We start from the raw sequence: 19,224 nt of genomic DNA, 5'->3' as shown, positions 1-19,224 counted from the left end.
CATTCAGTATCACAGTAATCCAAGTTTAATTTCTGGTTACTTCCTCATATTTGGCTTCTCTTTCTTTGCTTTCTTTTTTGTGTGACTGGGCTGCCTTAGATTACATTCTCTTCTCTGAGTAAATTTTATTGTATACTGAGTGACTAATCACAGGAATATTAAATATCTTGTTGGTACTTACATGCTGCCCTCCAAGCAAAATACGTTTATAAGCTTTGAGTTTCTCCACATAGACATGGAGGCTCTTGTCAAGCCTCTAACTCAGTTGGCACATATAGACCTATATAATATTCTGTGTTATTTCTGGATATTTTTGCTAGTCTTTTTTTTAATCGTTTGCCTTGTTGTTTCCCCTTCCCAGTTCCATCTTTATAGCATGTATAAAGTAGTCTAAATGTAATATCCAGAAGTCTTTTTTTTTTTTTTTTTTAGCGAAAATATTTTGGTGCAAAGTTGATCTTAAGTACAAGAATCTATAAACCACAAATTAAGAATCAGAGAATTTTTATATTTTCAAAGAGATTACCCCTTACTGCTACCACCACCAAAAAATGATGTTTACTGTTTAAAGATTCTCTGGGCTTATGAAAATGCTGCTAAACACTAATCAAATTATGTCAGATATAACTGAGGGCAGATTTATTGTTTAATGTCTAGACCTGCTGATTTAATATCAGAATTCTAGTTTTTATCTTGTGCTTGTGCTTAGTCATTCAGTTGTGTCCGACACTTTCCTACCCCATGGACTGTAGCCCACCAGGCTCCTCTGTCCATGGGGATTCTCCAGGCAAGAATCCTGAAGTGGGTTGCCATGCCCTTCTCCAGGTTTTTATCTTAATCCTGTTATTAACTAAGAGGTAGTCTATATCGCCCTAAAAATCTAGAGAGCTATTGTAGAAGACGTTACCATGTTAACTATAATGGATTGCTTGAGTAACTTGAAAATGGGCTGTATTTTTCTCTATGTATAACTTAATGGACTTACATCCTGATCATGTGTTAGTTAATTAATCTAATTAAATGTTAAATAGAGAGGGGGCGGGCGGGAAAAAAAAAGAAAAAAAAAATGTTAAATAGTTAATTACATATTGGCTAGTTAATTAGTTATTTAAATGTTAAATGCCCTCTGCAAATTAGATACTAGGCATTTAGGGAGAATATAGTCGTGAATAAAAGTCCTAAAAAACTTGTTGTAGTCCCTTAAAAACTTGAGAGATCATTGACATTCATAGTGGCTTTTTACCTTATGTGTTCTGGGAATTTGAATTTTGAGCCCATATTCATTGTCACTTTCTTGTGGATATGAGGCTTGGATTAATGATGTATATAGTCCATAAAAGGCTTTATTTTGCTTCTGCTAAAGACATGGGTGCAGTGTTATCCAGGAACCACTTTGAACTACAACCTTAGGTTCAGTTTTTTTCAACCACACAGATACTTATGAATTCTGTCAGACTACTCTCTGGGTGCTGGGAAGGACTTTCCAGAGAGACTTAGACTTTTTGTGGTTCCTCTCAGAGTCAAGGCCAACACAGACAGCTTCTACAGGAAACATTTCCACACATTCACTGAAGGTGTCTTGGATTGACTTAATGGTCTTGGATTGATGCATGTATTTCTGATCCAATAGCCATCTTTCCCAGGTGGACCCTAAGCTTTGTCTCCAGTTTTCTGTGTATCCCATTAAACCACTACCTGTCAATTACTGGAGATCTGAAGATGTACCTAAGATAGCTGCTGGCTTCAGGGTATACTGACTTCTTCAGATTCCACCTTCCTGAGGAGTCTAGACTGAGGGACTTTTCTTTCTTACCAGCTCATGTAGGTATTAAAAATCACACATATATAGTAGCTTTTATTGTTGTTTTATGAAAGGATCTGCCAGTAAAGGGAAATAAATATAGTTCTTGAAATGGAAACTTAGCTTCTCTTTTAGATAATATTCTTTTGATTGTTAAGCTTTGTATATTATTGAGGATTCTAGAGGAGAAAGTATAATAAAAATAAGGAATTCTTAAAGTAGTTTTCTTACTATTAATTACAGGCATTTGGATCATCACAAACTATGGGATCCCAATGAATTTGCAGTTCACTGCTTTAAAATTATAATGTATTCCATTCAGGTAAGGATTGAATATATTATATAAGTATATATAAGGATTATGTAAGTATATATATAAGGATTATATATTATATAAGTAATTTTGGTTCTCTGTCAGTAAGGATGTCTTCAGAGATAGAAAACACTATAGGAGATAAGACATATTCTTAATTTAGTTCTTGACATTTATTTTTATTTATACTTATATTCTTATTTGCCAAGATGAAAAGATATCTAATAAAAATAACTAAATGATTTTATGATGATAACCATATTGTGCATTTATTAAATACATTATTGTGTACTTGGTGTTTTACTGATAAACTAGTATTAGAATTGATTATTACAGCAGCATGTGACTGATATATTTATAGGGTATTTGCTGTGTGATAGTGCATGTATTAATGTATTAACTCCTCTGGTATTCATAGAACCTTGATGAGGCACTGTCATCTACTACAGAAAAACTTGGACAGACCCAGCTAGCTCTTAATTCAATTGGAATTTTAGGTCTTTTTTTAAACATCTGCATTTTTAATACCCTAAAAAGTCATCATTAATTTAAAGGAGATAAGGTTGTAAGAAGCAGCACAGCTTTTAGTACCGGTCTTAACAGGATTTGCAGCCTAGATGGGCTGTTTCCTGGTTGCATAGAACTTAGGCAGATTATTTAGCCTCTCTGAGCTTTAGTTTCCTTGTTTCTGAAAAGAAAATTTTAGCTCATGCACTGAATGCTTCATTTTTATACTAAAATAGAAGCTGACATTTATCAAGTGCTGGCTGTGCCTCTGACTGTGCTAATAACCTTACATGCTTTATTTCATTTAATCCTCCTCATTTTATGAAGTGAACGTGAAGTATGAAAGTGTTAGTCATTCAGTTGTGTCCGACTCTTTGCGACCACATGGACTGTATCCCACCAGGCTCTTCTGTCCTTGGAATTTTCCAGGCAAGAATACTGGATTGGGTTGCCATTTCCTTTTCCGTGAAGTAGATGTTGTTGTCCCCATGTTATAGATCAGAAAACTGACCTTTAGAGAGATCAGGTACCTCACTCAGGGGCACACAGGTAAGAAAGTCAGGATCTGAATTCTGTTCATCCTATTCTAAAACTTTGTGTCTGAATAAAATACTAATTATAGACTAGCATAATGTAAGTTTTCAATACTTGGTAGCTAGTATAAAGCTGGTTTATATGTGGAAGGATAATTTTTTTTTTAATTTTCCCAGTTTATTGAAAATAATTGACATATAATGTTATATAAGTTTAAGGTGTACAACATGATTGGTATATGTATATGTTGCAAAATGATTCTCATAGTAAGTTTTCTCAAGATCCATCACTTCACATAGCTACACGTTTTTTTTCTTCTGATGAGAACTTTTAAGATCTTTTAATTTTAGTTTAGTAGGTGAGCAGTTGATCTGGCAATCTGTAGACATAATTAAGGCTCTTCCCCTAGTCTTCGTAGCCTTGTATTTCTTCATTTGCCCTCCTCATTCAGATTCAGTTACTAGATGAAATTATTTTTTGCAAGGAGTAAATGCTAAAGTTGAAGAAACTGAAGGAATCAATCAATATTTGTTGATTAAGTGTTTAAGAAATTATTCTGGTCCATAGCATTGCTTTAGAAGAAGCTTTACGTTCACTATAAGAAGTCCATTCATCGAAAATTGCATGTTAGTACCCACCAGGATGGGAATTTCTATTTTTTAAGGCTATCCTGATACATTCAGGATAATATTTATTATGAGAATAAAAATTTTCTCATAAGTCTCCTTCTCAGAGATGACTGCTGTTAACATTTAGACATATATAATTCTAGTCTTATATACTTTTTTTAAAAAACAGATTGAATTCTATTTAACACAGTATTTTACAACTGGGCTTCCCTGGTGGCTCAGATGGTAAAGAATCCGCCTCCAATGTGGGAGATCTGGGTTCGATCTCTGGGTTGGGAAGATCCCCTGGAGTAGGGCATGACAACCCATTCCAGTATTCTTGCCTGGAGAATCCCCACAGACAGTCCATGGGATTGCAAAGAGACATGACTGAGCAACTTAGCACAGTACACATTTTACAACTTGCTTTTTTTCACTCAGGATATCATGAGTATTTCCCATTATCCTTATTCTTAAAAAGAATGGTTTTTAATGGCTATATATATTGTTCCATGACTTAAGTACCAGTCTCCTAAATTGGATGTTTTAATGTCACATGATTTATCATTTTTATGAATTCCAGGATGTATATAATTGTTCATATATTCTTACACTACTTTGTTTCTCTTAGGCTCAGTATTCTCACCATGTAATCCAGGAGATTCTCGGACACCTTGATGCTTGTAAAAAAGATTCTCCACGAGTTCGAGCAGGTATTATTCAGGTTCTGTTAGAGGCTGTTGCCATTGCTGCTAAAGGTTCCATAGGTAAGTGCCAGCCCCCCAAAAAAACATTAATCTTTTACAGAATGTTTTTTCCAGCAGGTATAGCACTGTGTGGGACGCTGAATATATTTCTAACATTTTTGAATGTGCTATAATTTCTCTTGAAATTTTGGTTTTCCATGACTATTGTCAGGCCTCTTTAATGTACAGTTAAACATTTTCTCCACCTCAGTCTCTCCTTCCCTTCCTCTTTTCCAGTAAAGATTTTGAAACCAGTTATATGCTAAACATTTGGGAGGGGTACAGATATAACAAGAAACTTACAGTTTACTGAGTTAGACATCTCTCCCTGATGCCATAATATAAGGCACATTTTGATCAAGTATCATAAGAAAGCCAAGGTCCAGAGAAGGGGGAAAATGGATTAGTAGGAGCAAAGCATTATGTAGCCCGTTTGACTGGGACATGTGGTGGTGTGTGGAGGAAGCCAGGGACATGGCTTCAGATTCAAATTGTGGCCAGATCATGGGTATAACTCTTCAGTTGACTAACATGCTTTAAAGATTTACTACAGTCTTCATCAGAAATAATGTTATAGGATGCTGACCTTGATGGCAGCAGCAAAAGTGGGAATGTGAAGTCAGCAGGATTTGATTAACTGACTGACTGGGGGGGTAACACGGAGAAGGGACAGGTCAGACATCATGATTTTTCACTCGTGTGATTAGAAGGATGAAAGGGTCCCTCATAAAATTTCTGAAGTTAGGAAAATCTAGTTATGTTTTCTTTGCTTCAAATCAAAGTGGAACTATGTATTACCTACTGAAATATTGTAATGCTCACTCAGTGTCAAATGAGAGTGCACATTTTGTATATGGACTCATCATTACTCATAATTTACCTCAAAGAGATGGAAACAGGTTATTTTTTGGAGAGCTACTTCATTTGACATATTAATATGAATTGAATCACAGATGATGCATTGATTGAGTCATCTCACTACTGATGTCTTTTATGTGTGAGGAACTGTGTGTTAGGTTAATACATTCAGAGAAGGAATTACACGAGGCTGCCTGTCCTGGAGAAGGTTATAATCTAGAAGGCAGAAGTAAAAAGCACTGATTAGACTGTATTGTGATGGATGCATTGACAGAAACACACAGAGTGTTCACAGAATTAAAAGCAGAGAGTAAATGTAGTTTACCCAAATTGGGTAAATTGGCTAGCTTCATTCTAATAATTGAGACAAAATTCTTTCTTCTTCAGCCTTAAAAGATGCAGAATAAATTTCTTATGCTACAGTGGGCTCTATTATCATAATTCTATGGATTCTGACCCAGCAGGTTATCACAATATGCATTCTTTTGAGTAGACAAGATTAGATAGATGCAAAGTTTTTGGTAACTTTTATAAGAATATGCATGTTTTGTGTGTTTGTATCAAAGATTCCAACAGCCAGTTGTTCCGAGATGCCCAGTAGATGTTTGCTGGAATAGCTAGGAGACTTTCTTACTTAGGGATTTCTCATTTACTTTTTAAATGAATGGTTAGTTCATAAATTACGAAGTATTGCCAGCTACTTAGAAAATATCTGGAAGTCTCTGTTGAGAAACATGAGTATTGGCTTTGAGTCTGTGACGCTGGAAGAATGTACTCGCTCACACCAGGGTTCATCTGCAGGACCCACGGTGCTGGAAGTCTTCAACACCCTGTTGAAGCATCTGCGTTTCAGTGTTGAATTGGAAGCGAATGATTTGCAGGCAGGCTCTACGGGCAATGCCAACGTAGACACAAGTTCCAAAGACAGCGATGAGAAGATGGTGCAGAACGCCGTCATCCAAACAATAGGTGAGTGCGCTTCCCTTTTCAGGGTGCTGTGGAAAACGCTGATTCAGAAAGCCCTCATTGAAAGGACGTGACTGTCACGCTGCATTAGTTAAAGGTGAATGATAGGTTAGACTTTAGAAAAACCTTTGTGTTTAGAAACTAAACAAACACGAGAATACAGCAAATTACAACCACGAACACCGTATGTACCTTCACCAGATTCATCTCTTAATATTCTATGCCTGTATTATATCATTTCATTTCTCTCCCTGCCTGTCTCCCTCTCTCCCTCCCTTTCTGCGTTTCTCTGTGTGCGTACGCATACCTGTATATATATGTGTATATCTACATATATGTGCATATATAAATCTGTACATATAGAGAGATGCATGCATGTGTCCATCTACCTTTCTTTCCTAACCACTGCATATTAAGTACATATATATCATGGCTCTTTACTACAGAGTATTTTTTCCAAAGAATAAAGATATTTTCGTACATATCCAGAATACAGTTATCAACATCAGTAAATTTAACTTCATATAGTACTTTAATCCGGAGAAGGCAATAGCACCCCACTCCAGTACTCTTCCCTGGAGAATCCCAGGGATGGCGGAACCTGGTGGGCTGCCGTCTGTGGGGTCACACAGAGTCGGACACGACTGAAGCGACTTAGCAGCAGCAGCAGCAGTACTTTAATCAAACTTGCATGTTTCAGTTTTGTCATTTGACCTGATAATGTCCTTTATAGCGTGTTTTCCCTTAGGTCCAGGATCCAGTCTAGGATCATATATTGTGTTTAGTTGTGATGTTTCTTTGGTTCCTTTAGTGTGGAACATTCTCTTACGATACGGACGTTTTGTAAGAGTATAGGTCCCCCTTGCTGCTGCTGGCAGGTCACTTCAGTCATGTCCAACTCTTTGTGATTGTAGCCTTGCCAGGCGCCTTTGTCCGTGGGATTCTCCAGGTAAGAATACTGGAGTGGGTTGCCATTCCCCCCTCCAGGATAGGTCCCCCTTACCCCTCACTTTACAGAACTCTCCTTTGTAGTCTCCTTCACATGGGCTTGTCTAATGTTTCTTCATGGTTAGATTCAGCGTGTGCATGTCTGGGAGGATGCTATTTAAGGGGTACTGTTCTTCTCAGATCCTCCCATACAGAGGCACACAGTGTGTGTCCGCTTTTTGCTGGTGGTGGTAGTTGTGGTCACTCAGCGTGTTGCTGTGCTTCTCTGCTGCACAGTTTCCATTCCCCCTCGTAAACAATAAGCAGTGTCTGAGAAGAGACTTTAGGACCACGCAGATCCTCTGCTCTCCCTACATCTAGCAAGACATTAGAGACCAGGATCTGGATACTGATACTTAGGGTTTAAAATCACATGCTTCCCCGCTACTCCACTCCACACACACAGACACACACACACAGACACACACACACACATGTGCACAACGGGTACAAGGATATAGAGCATGGTGTAATGTTGATTGTTTTCAATTAATGTCTCTATTTGGTCACTGTCAACTTCAAGTGGTCAGTCTGACCATGGAGTATCATCCAGCGAGAAATCTGCAGCATAAAACTTCACAAAACACTTTTGATGCATTCATTCAGTCACAGCACCTTCTCGATACACTGTACAAATCCTTTTTTTGCATTTCAGTTGCATTTTTACCTTTCTTGAAATAATAAAGCATGACATGCTGTAAATGTTTCTTTTTTTCCATCTTCAGTACTAAAATGGCTATACAAAAATTCAACTTTGGTAAGTGTTTTTTCTTAATGCACTGCTGATATGACAGCTGTCACAGTACAGTCTATCAAAATTGTTTCAAATGAAGGTAAAGACAGCTAAGCATTAATAGAACCATCTTATTGAAAAAAAACAAATGAAACTTTGACCAACCTAATATTATGATTTTTTTATTTTATGGAAAAATTAAGTTTTCAATTTGAAAAATACATCTTAAATTTATCTTGATATTTTTACAGGATTTTTTGGAAGTAACCTGCCAGATTATCAGAGGTCAGAAATCATGATGTTCATTATGGGGAAAGTACCTGTTTTTGGAACATCTACACATACTTTGGATATCAGTCAATTAGGGTATGTTTTTGTGGTTGTCCTGTGTTCTCAAACTGAAAATTTCTCAAACTGTAAAGTTGAATACTCCAGGCCAGAATACTGAAGTAGGTAGCCGTTCCCTTCTCCAGGGGATCTTCCCAACCCAGGGATCAAACCCAGGTCTCCCACATTGCAGGCAGATTCTTTACCAGCTGTGCCACCAGGGAAGCCCTAATTTGATTTTACAACATGCTAATGCTTTAGTTTATAAAGAATTTAATAAGGAAATGATAGTCTTATTTAAGATATTTATTTGTTTGACCATTAATAACCCTTTTTTCATTTGTTAATTCTTTTTTGAAAGAATTATTTGTATAACAATTAGGCACATTCTTGCCTTCTTATTAATATATATTACATAGATATTATGTCTGTCAATTATATTTGCATTAGATATATTCTCCAGTTTATAGTATCTTTTAATTATTCTGGATCTTTTGTTGTGATTTAATACAATTGACTTTTCATGTCATTACATGCATAGGTCTGTTTCCTTTGTGAACCAATAGCTTTTTAATGTTTTTTGTTTGAATTTGATTTTTGTGCATATAACCCTGTAATTCATATGAAGTTTACTTTAAAATATAAAATGAGCCAGACTTAGTATGAAAGCAAAGTCTGTTTCGCTAATATGAATAGAGTTTTAAAATCAAAAATAATAATTTAAGTAAATAAGGTTAATTACTTTTAATAAGATAATACTACTGTTTTGTGTATTTTAGGGATTTGGGAACCAGGCGGATTCAAATAATGTTGCTGCGATCTTTGCTTATGGTAAGGAATTTAAGACTGGTAAAGAACACCCTTAACCTTAAATTATTAAAGAGGTTAAAAGAATAGCTTCACATTATCAGCTTCTTTTTCTTATAAGATACCATTTATGGTAAGTTTTCTTTCTGTGGTTTGTATACTATACTTGAATGTACTTGAATTTTGCTTTTACTGTTTATTCCTCACTTTCCCATCATCATATTTGGTTTGCATAATGATGAAAGATACAGAAGGCAGAAGGCATTACCATTTTATAGGAGATGATGCCTGGGCCCAGCTATAGCCAGATTTCTCAGTTCTTGCCTATATGTTTTTTGCTTTTTTATTTGTATCTTGTTTAAGAGCTCTTTGCCTGCTCTGATGATATAAACACATTTGTTTATATCTTTTTACAAAAGGTTTACAGTTTGGCTTTCCACATCTAGAACTTTGAAGTTTATCTATTTCTGTATGTGATATAAAATACAGATATGTTTTTAGGTTTTTTAGGTAAGTAGTAAATGTCCCACCAATTTCTACTCACTTATAAAATCACCTTTATCCTATAATGAATGCCCAAATATAAATGGTAGATGTTCCGTATATGCTTGTAATCCTTAATATAAATAGAGATTACCCACCTGAAATTTCATTTGGCCCTAAGCTTTTTTTAATTAAATAAATTCCCTGAGCAAATAGCCTTGTCTCTAATCCTAGTTGTACTACACAGTCAACTGAATGAATGTCTGTGTGTTATGGTTAAACTGTTTAATGGCATTTAAGTATAGGCTGATTAAAAGCTCCAACTTTAGAGATAGGAATACACTCAGAAATGTCACATCAAATAATGAAAAGAGCTTTCCAAGATGAAAATGCATTCCTATTAAACTGAACTGCTTAATTTAAAATAAAATAATTATTTGCAAGTTTAAAATTTTCAAATCTTACCTGTGTTATTTGTTATCTAATTTCCTTATATCCATTTAGTACTGACTTCCTGCCCCATATATTCTTAACCTGTCTGAGCCTCGGTTTTCTTTTACAAAATGGGGAAGCAGTAATAATTCCTAGCCTCACAGGAACATGGTAATGATGAAGTTAGTACACATACAGTGCTTAGAGTCATGCCTGACATAAGGTAAATGTGTGCTGATACTGATTTTATTAACTTTATGAATGCTGTTTTTGTAAAATCCTCATCATCTCACAAATTTTCTTTTAGTTTTTCCTTTAGACTTACGTTTATACTTCCTGTTTTCCCTAAGCTAATGATTCTTAGAAAACAACTTGAGAGTTTTACCAAAGAAGGATTCATGACAAAGGTGTTTTGCTTGTTTTTCCTCCCTATAATCAGGTAACTTCTGGATACAAAGCAAAGACAATAGTTACTGCACTGCCAGGGTCTTTTCTGGACCCTTTGTTATCACCGTCCCTCATGGAAGACTATGAACTGAGACAGTTAGTCTTGGAAGTAATGCATAATCTGATGGATCGCCATGACAACAGGGCAAAGCTTCGAGGGATCAGGTATGTGTTGTTTGAAAATAGGCTTAATGATGAAATTTTCAGATTTCTACATTAATGCATTTAAGTACAGTATTGATTGTTTTGGGGTTTTTTTACCCTTTTAAAGTATTTATTAATTCAGTGGTTTTCAGTAAATTCACAGTTAGAACCATCACCATTACCATTATGCAGTGTTGTACTTTTTTTCATCTAGGATTTTTAGGTTTTATTAATCCCAGAATTTAATTTGTATAACAATTACTAATATATTTTAAGATAGTAAATGTTAAAGGTCTTTTAATGTACTTTCAGAGATCTTATCTACTAGTAATCATTAGTTCCATAAATTTTATTTTGGTTTTGCCTCAAGGATTACTTTGTGCAATTATACTTAAACTCGGTTATTCAGTAGAATCATTATATATAAGCTTATTTAAAATGCTCATTGAAATGAGTGGTAAATAGTTCAGACTTCTAAGCATAGCTATGATTTGTCATATAAGATGATATAACAGTCATTCCTTTAAATGATGCATTGGTTCTCTCTAGAATAATACCAGATGTGGCTGACCTAAAAATAAAAAGAGAAAAAATTTGTAGACAAGACACAAGTTTCATGAAAAAGGTAAGATTATCTTCTGAAAAATAATGCATGGCTTAAGTTGTAGCCATTTGAATTCTCGGGTAGGTTTGCATTGATCTGTAACCTTAAAATGAAATGAAGGGGAATCTATTAGAAGAACATACGTAGTTTGTATCTGTAGCCAGAAAACTCCCACTTACTAATACTGAACCACAGACCTAAACAGGGTTAACCAGTCAGGCATTGGCACAGCTGGAGAGGCGCCTCTTACCTATATGGGTCCATGTGCATATTAAATAGATTACAGAGCAAAATGCATAACCCTACAGACGGACTGGCTTCAGAAGACTACTGTTGTGGCCTGTGACCCTGGCCACACTTTACAATCACCGGGGGAGCTTTGTGCTTTTACAAACACTGATGCTCGCGCTTCCTCACTGATAAGTTAAGTCATATCCGGGGTGGGCAGTGGGGCCTAGTGGAGAGGAAGCGTGGCAGTCGTTCAGTTTCCCTATTGTAACTTACAGTTTGTGTTGCAGACCAGTGTAACATGTTGAGTTAATTACCACATGGTACTTTGAAATGGGAAAAACGCTTTTATTTCTGTTTGTTGTCACTTGACAATTGGACCTGTACTCTGGAATGCTTTAGACCACAGGCTTTTCTGTTTTTGACTAACAGAACTTCCCTCTGGTTTAGAGGGAAACCTCTTACAGTCCTGGGGGTGTGTCTGTGACCTCTCCTCGTGGGTGGACTTTAGACGTGCCTGTGTCACTTCAGACCAAAGTGTGGCAGAGCCTGGAGGTGCTCTTCCCTGCACAGCTCCTAACCCACCTCCCAGGAGGTTGTTCCCTCAGGCAAGAAAACCTGAGTTCATTTCTGCTCAGCCAGGTGTTTCTTATTATTGCCAAGGCTCCCATAATTCTGCCATTTGTTTCAGTTTTTCTCAAATCTATCTATAATTTGCTTGTCTTTTCAAATTATTACTAAAGACATTTTCATTGTTTGCACTGGAACTGTTTCTGACTTGCTGTTTTTGTTTAATTTTGTCTTCAACTCCAGCGTTAGTGTGTAGTTATATATCGATACATTTATTGATGTTAATAATTGGAATACAATTTGACCCTCCGATTATCAGTTTAAATCTCTCCCATGTTATGTGATAAGATAGGTACTTTATAAGAGGTTATATACACCTCTGAAATCTGCCCTGCTACATTTTAAGCAAGACTGTCTTTTTTCTGTATCGTTTCCCTTTTCAGAATGGGCAGCAGCTGTATCGGCACATATATTTGGGCTGTAAAGAAGAAGACAATGTTCACAAGAACTATGAGCTACTTTATACTTCTCTTGCTCTTATAACTATTGAATTGGCCAATGAAGAAGTAGTTATTGATCTCATTCGATTAGCCATTGCTTTACAGGTATGCTTTCATAGCCTTTCATTGACAAAAGCATTTTTTTACAAATTAGACACCATCTTTAAAGTATTATCATCTTCACTCAGGGACATAAATTTTTTAAGTGAGTTCTCTAGTTTTAAATCTAAAAAACTATGATCACATTCATTTATTCTTTTTACAAATGTTGAGTAAGTATTGACCATGTGCTAAATATTGTTCAAAGGCATAGGATTACCATGATGAAAAAGACAGCATGGTCCCTGTGCCCATCCTTTCAGTGGAGAAGATAGTCATTAAATAATAAAAATTACATAGATGGAGTTGTTTAATTAGAGTTTAAATATTACATAATAATAGAACTGTGTGCAACGAGAATACATGCATTTATTTTTATATATCTAATATACATTTCACCAGCCCCCGAATCCCCCCATCTTTAGGAAAGGCTTTCCTGAAGAAGACCTGTTTGAATTGAGAGTTTTAAGTCTTTTATAAAGGGGTATTTATTCTCCTTTTAGAACTTTTTTTTTTGAAAGAAAGCTGCTTCTAAGGTGACATTTTTGTTAGCATTCCAACTTACCTGCAGTTTTTTTAGTATAATCATAAAGAAAATGCTAATGGAGCATGAGACCTTGATCTGTCCATGTGTGTTTGTTTGTTTAATTAAAGGATAGTGCAATTATCAATGAAGATAATTTGCCAATGTTCCATCGTTGTGGAATCATGGCGCTGGTTGCTGCATACCTCAACTTTGTGAGTCAGATGATAGCTGTTCCTGCGTTTTGCCAGCATGTTAGCAAGGTAATATATTTAGATAAGTCCTTGCATTTGAACTGCACGAGAATGGCAGATTTTCTACCAGTGATAATTATTTTTAATGTTGATGATTATCAAATTATTAAGATAATGCTATGTTTATATTTTCTTTGATGCCTGTTGTTGTATTAGAATTTTTCTGTATAATGGTTGAGCAGGAAATACGGTTTTCTTCTATAGTACTTCATACAATTTCTTATACAGTTATTTTCCTTTTAAAACATTATGGATCTTAGTATCTCATATTTCTTTAATTATACTGTTTTTATTGTCATTATGTTTTAAACCAGTCTCCTTGAGTTAGATCTCAAAAGTTAAGTAAATAATACACCTCTCAGATTTGTCCTGTGTCATTTAACTGTATTTATCTTTTTCAGCAGTAACTCATTAAATAGTTACTGCATGGTTTAGCATACATTTCAGAGCCGCTGACTTACCTTCAGAAAAAGTCCACTGTAATTTTTATTCTTTAAAGACATCTTTCAGGGAGAACCTCGTTTTTATGAAATTGGAAGCATCTCTCTCAGTCCTTCCTAAAATGTAGGGGGTTTTAGTGCATTCTAAGAAATAAAACTCATTCATTCATTAAACAAATGTTTGAGTGACTATTTGACATCTGCCATTAAAGATCCAAATTCTGTGAAAGCAGAGTTCCCCTTTAGGTGGCTCCCAAGTGAGTTGGGGAGCTAGACCTCAGAAGAGCGCTGAGACCACGGGCATACGCGGCAGCAGGTCCCGTGGAGGAGGGGCACAGCGAGGGCCTGTGGCTTGTGGAAGCGTCTCCCACACAGGGTGCTTGAGAAGGCACAGGTTCTAATTGCCTCTGTGGGAGGTTTGATCAGATGTGATGTATCATCTTTTTTCACAGCTTGTATTATTTTATCACTTTGGTTTTGTTACCTGCTGAGTTCATAAACGTGAAAACAAAACGAACTCTTTATTTGGGTTCTCAACTGTAGCTTAAATTCCAAAATAAAGTGATGGTATTTCTTATAAATGTTGAGTTTTTGTTTCTGTGTTTTTAGTTTTCCAAATTTTTGTGGCACCGTCCTGAAGAGTGAGGCTTTTGGTTTTTACTTTATTTTGTTTTTGGATATTTTTCAGGTTATTGAAATTCGAACTATGGAAGCCCCTTATTTTCTACCAGAGCATATTTTCAGAGATAAGTGCATGTATGTTAATGCTTTACATTTCAAGAAAGGGACATTGACTTGAGAAACCAGTAAATGATGATTGAAAGGAGTGAACTATTGTTAGAATAATTTTCTGATTTTTATAATCCTCATTGTTTTATGTTTCTGTCACTTAACTCATCTAACTTGTTTCTCTTGTTACAAAAGTTCTTGTACATTATAAATATAGACTCATACACATGGACTCAGTCTTTGAGGAAAAAAATTTTAGCTTACCTTTTTTTAAACATGAGGATGCAACTCTTAAATAGAGCATGTTCTGATATATAGGTGAACATTCCTTTAAGAGACTATAATATCTTGTTCAAAACTTTGAATAATCGATAACAATATTAATAAAACTATGGGAGAAAGAATGTTTTCCGAAAAGTGATGGTTATACTCTGAACTTTTTTTCTTGCTATCCAAACAAAAAAATACATATATGAAAAATACTTTATTCAGCTTTTGGACTCTTAAAAGCAGTTTAATATTGAAAGCATCAGCATAATATAATACCAAGCAGTTTGAAAGGAAAGTGAAGCTGTATGTCTTGGACGAGAGTTTCCTGTCACTTAGTTGGCTAGTGTATTCTTGATTAGTAGTCAGTGAGCTTCATTTTTATTTTCTTCCTGTAGTAGACTTTTAATTAGCATGATAGTTAAAGCTGAATTTCGTCTTCATCATTTAATGTGTGACTACCAGCAGGATAAAATAAGGCTGACCTCACCCTTGGGATGTTACTGGGGAAGAAGAACAGCAGAACGCTTCCTAGCTGGGTCCACACTCCATATGTTTTTAAAGAGCTCAAATTAGTCACCTAAAATATACTGATTTTCCTATGACTAATTACAGTTTAAGTTGCATTTATATTTAGACCTTGATCTAGAATGTTTATATGTTAACTTATTTTAAATAATACTAAATGGCTTTTGTTTTGATCAACTTGACAGGCTTCCAAAATCTTTAGAGAAGCATGACAAAAATTTGTACTTTTTGACCAACAAGATTGCAGAGTCCCTAGGTGGAAGTGGCTATAGTGTTGAGAGGTTGTCAGTCCCGTACGTACCACAAGTGACAGGTAAGGGGGGGTGATTAAAACTCTATCGAATACGTATCAGCAATTTTTTTGCGAGTTCAGTTAGCAATGAAAACTAATTCTGTTTGTGTACTTACTATACCAACTGTTTCAGATGCTTAAGAAAGTTTACTTCTATTTTAAAGTTTTGTTCTTGAAAACCTTTAGTAAAAGACACATACATGATTTTATCATGAGCAAATTGAATCCTCAAGTGTTAATTATTATAGTTCATGTATTATTATACTGAATAATATTATTCTTTAAACAGAGAAGCAAAGTAAGATCTTTGCTCTTTAAGCAATATTGTGTTTAACTTCAGGAAATTGGTAAAAATCATTTAGTTAGTTATTTGTGACTATTGAGCTTAATGAATTAGGTAATTTTTGTCATTTGAAAGAGTACAGACTACTTTCTTTGTAAAGAAACCTGCAAACTTTTTAAGTTAAGAATATGTTTTCCTCTGTGTATAATGTATCTCCTTCTGTTCTTTTCATTGCTTGAGATAATTGTTTTGTTTCAAAGCAAAACTGCATCATATCTTGCATTCACTTTTTACTTTGAAAGCTAAAATCAAAGATTTTTATCTTAGGACACCTTCATTTTCTTTTGATGGGGCTGTATCTGTTCTACAAGAGAGCTGTTTGATTTCATTTAGGTAGTTTTCCGAATTAATCGCTAGAAATAGCATGATATTTGGAAATAACTTTTTTATAATTTGGATCCAAAATATGTATATTTATTACAGATAGTTGTTCATAATAGTCTGAGATGTTAATGAAAGCTTTTGCATTTTCTTTTAAATTCCATAGTATAGAAAATTCTGTTCCTCAGAAATTCCTTGGGAAAGTAAAAAGTGCTAAGAATAAACTTAGTAGAGCTTTATAATTTTAAAGAATTTTTTAAATAGGTTTTTAAAAATGCATTCTTATAATTTGGATTTAGCTCTCTTTCCTTCAGGCAAAAAACCTCATAAACCCAGGCACAAGTGCAAAGGTAAATCCAGTGTCGGTTGGCCTGCCCTTTCCCTCCCCCATCTTTTAGGAAAATAGCTTAGTACAACTGCCTTCTAGAAAATGAAGACAGTGGCCTGTGTATTCTATGTAGTTGTAAACTCAGTTACTGTTTTGCTCTACCTTCCCCATAGCTATAGTTTACTTTCCATCCTTTGTTACTTCCTTCTACCCTGTTCCTTTAACTCCGAACAATTCTGAATGAAAATTACGGTACATTTTTTTTATTTTAACAAATGGTTTGTATTTCCCATTTCTTCCCACCCCTGAAAAGGATGTATTTTCTTTTTTAATGCCTGTCTATCACTGACTAGAAGAATTCTGAGCATTTCAGCATATTCTTAGTTATGTAACTGCATAGAAATCCCTCAGTGTGAATAAGAGTCTTCTGATTTATAAAGATTTTGGCAATTTAGAACCAGTCTGTGGCATGTGTGTCCTGCCTTAATGCAGAGAGAGTCAGAAGACATAGTAAGACTTTGTGGCCTAATCAATTATTAAATTTTCCTTTTGCTATATAACCATCAGATACTCATTTAAAAAAAAATAAGGGATTTAAGATTTAAGGTATCTTTCTTGTTAAAAGAAAACAGTTTAAATATTTAGGTTGTTGTGTATCATGCATGTATACCCTTCATCATCAAAAGAGTAGCTGCTGTTTATTATGTACCAAGTGTTTGCCAGTCAAAGTGGTACTCTGTATTCGTGTTCTCAGGGAATCTGAGAATGTAGTTTGGTGAGGAAAGTAGCATTAGTTTTGTTTACAAATGATGATAGTGAGGCTGAAATTAAATAATTTGATTAGGTAAGACCACTAGAATTAACTGCCTTGCCTGTTCAGTTAGGTGCTTAATAAATTGATTTTACCGGCTGTGTGCTCAAAGATTGTTCCTTATTGATCCAGATTTATTTTTTCTTGTATTACAAACTTTTACTGAGGGTCTACTATATCAAGCACTCTTCTGACTTTTGGGGTAGAAAGATGTTAAGATTCACTCCCTGTCCTCAAGGATTAAAGTTTGGTGGAGAAGACAGACAGACAGTTGAAATATAATGGTAACTGGTTCTAAAGAAAGAAGAATGGTATGCCTAAAGCTTACTGAACAGTTAGTGACTGGCATAAAGTAAGTGATCAATAAATGTTAGCTAATTATTGCAAATCAGCCTAGAATTTGAGTTAATAGTGTATGTCTAGGTGTGTGTTACATGCTCCTCTATGAAGGGGTACAGTATTTAATGAGTATTTACGATGCGGCAGCTGCTGTGCAAACAGAAGCAAGACAGGTAAAGGTTCTCGGTTTAACAAAGCATACAGTCTTTCCTAACAGGATTCCTCATCTGGACCAAGAAACACAGAAGATGATTTTGAATGACGTTTTTCTCAGTTCTCCCAAGATGGCACATCAGCACTTGTATTCTAGATGCATAGGAAAGAAGTTAATTCATTATACAGTTTGTCTAACAAGACAATTAACTAGACGATTGCAGTATGCCTTAAAAGCTGTCATCAGAGAGGTTTGGGGTCCTCAGGCAGCACCTAGGAGAGTCTTCTGTCCAGGTTTTGTGAAACAGGGGTGTTTTCCAGAAGGAAAAAAAACCCCTAAGCTGAGCCTGAAGCAAGGGTTAGGCAAGTGAACTGTTTCATGCCAACATAACAGCATGTGTGGAAGAATGGAGGCAAGCAAGAAGATGATTTTTCAAGGAATTACTGTAAAGTTAGTCTACTTCGGAGTGACTTGGAAGAGTAGGATTGGTTAAATAGTTTGTTCTGAAAGCACTGGGGAGTCAGTAAATGATTTTAAACAGGGAATGGCTTGATAAGAATTGCATAGAACCTAAAAAACCAGTTTCACTATAAATAAATACGCGTTAGCTCTAGATGGAATTTTGTGTTTTTCTATAGAACCAAAAAAGTCTTATCTGTATAAGTAGTATCAGTGTTAAAATGAAATTTTGTATAGATAAGTTACCTCTGAAATTTCGTTTTGCCGGTTAGCTTTTTAATTGAATCGGAGCAGCATTGTAGCCCTAATTACATTTCATGATTTATTAATATACAGTTAAGTAAATTCTTCTACCTTTTCTTATACAACCATAGACAATTATATTGAGTAATTTGATGTAGTTCTGTATTATTCTTGTGTTCAGACTGTTGTATCTACTTGTGTTTCTCTCTTCTTTAGCCATCTGAATGCAGTTCCATACATTATACACAGACACTCCAGGTGGCAGCAGAATATCACTGTATCACTGAAGGAAGTTAGGCCTCACTGTCTCCAAGTATTGCTCTAAAACCCAGGTTGCAATTAAAAACAGAAAGAAGTAACAATGATTACCATACCGAACAGCAGATTATAGGAAGTGGAGAGGGAGGTGGGATGGGAAAACCGAAGGGGCATAGAAAGTAGCGTCTGAGATTGCCCCAGGCCAGCCTGAGGAAGAGAAGCAAGGCTCTACCCGGGGAGT

The 19,224-nt window shown here is 35.4% G+C and overlaps 1 protein-coding gene across 1 annotated transcript in view; it reads left to right on the top strand.

Annotated features, from left to right (window-relative positions):
* Window positions 1-2,044: 2,044 nt before the first annotated feature.
* EFR3A (EFR3 homolog A) overlaps window positions 2,045-19,224 on the top strand; it is a gene marked incomplete at its 5' end in the record, with an annotated part of 39,418 nt that continues 22,238 nt past the window's right edge. The window contains 11 exon segments of the mRNA NM_001076047.1: window positions 2,045-2,123; window positions 4,395-4,530; window positions 6,169-6,336; window positions 8,305-8,419; window positions 9,160-9,211; window positions 10,542-10,714; window positions 11,243-11,318; window positions 12,539-12,700; window positions 13,349-13,480; window positions 14,600-14,667; window positions 15,621-15,748. Coding sequence (NP_001069515.1) covers window positions 2,045-2,123; window positions 4,395-4,530; window positions 6,169-6,336; window positions 8,305-8,419; window positions 9,160-9,211; window positions 10,542-10,714; window positions 11,243-11,318; window positions 12,539-12,700; window positions 13,349-13,480; window positions 14,600-14,667; window positions 15,621-15,748 — 1,289 coding nt within the window.

This window comes from Bos taurus, chromosome 14 (genome assembly GCF_002263795.3).
Source record: "Bos taurus isolate L1 Dominette 01449 registration number 42190680 breed Hereford chromosome 14, ARS-UCD2.0, whole genome shotgun sequence".
Classification (NCBI taxonomy): Eukaryota; Metazoa; Chordata; class Mammalia; order Artiodactyla; family Bovidae; genus Bos; species Bos taurus.
Note: the sequence above shows the minus strand (reverse complement) of the source record. Positions and strands in the feature narration are given on the sequence as shown.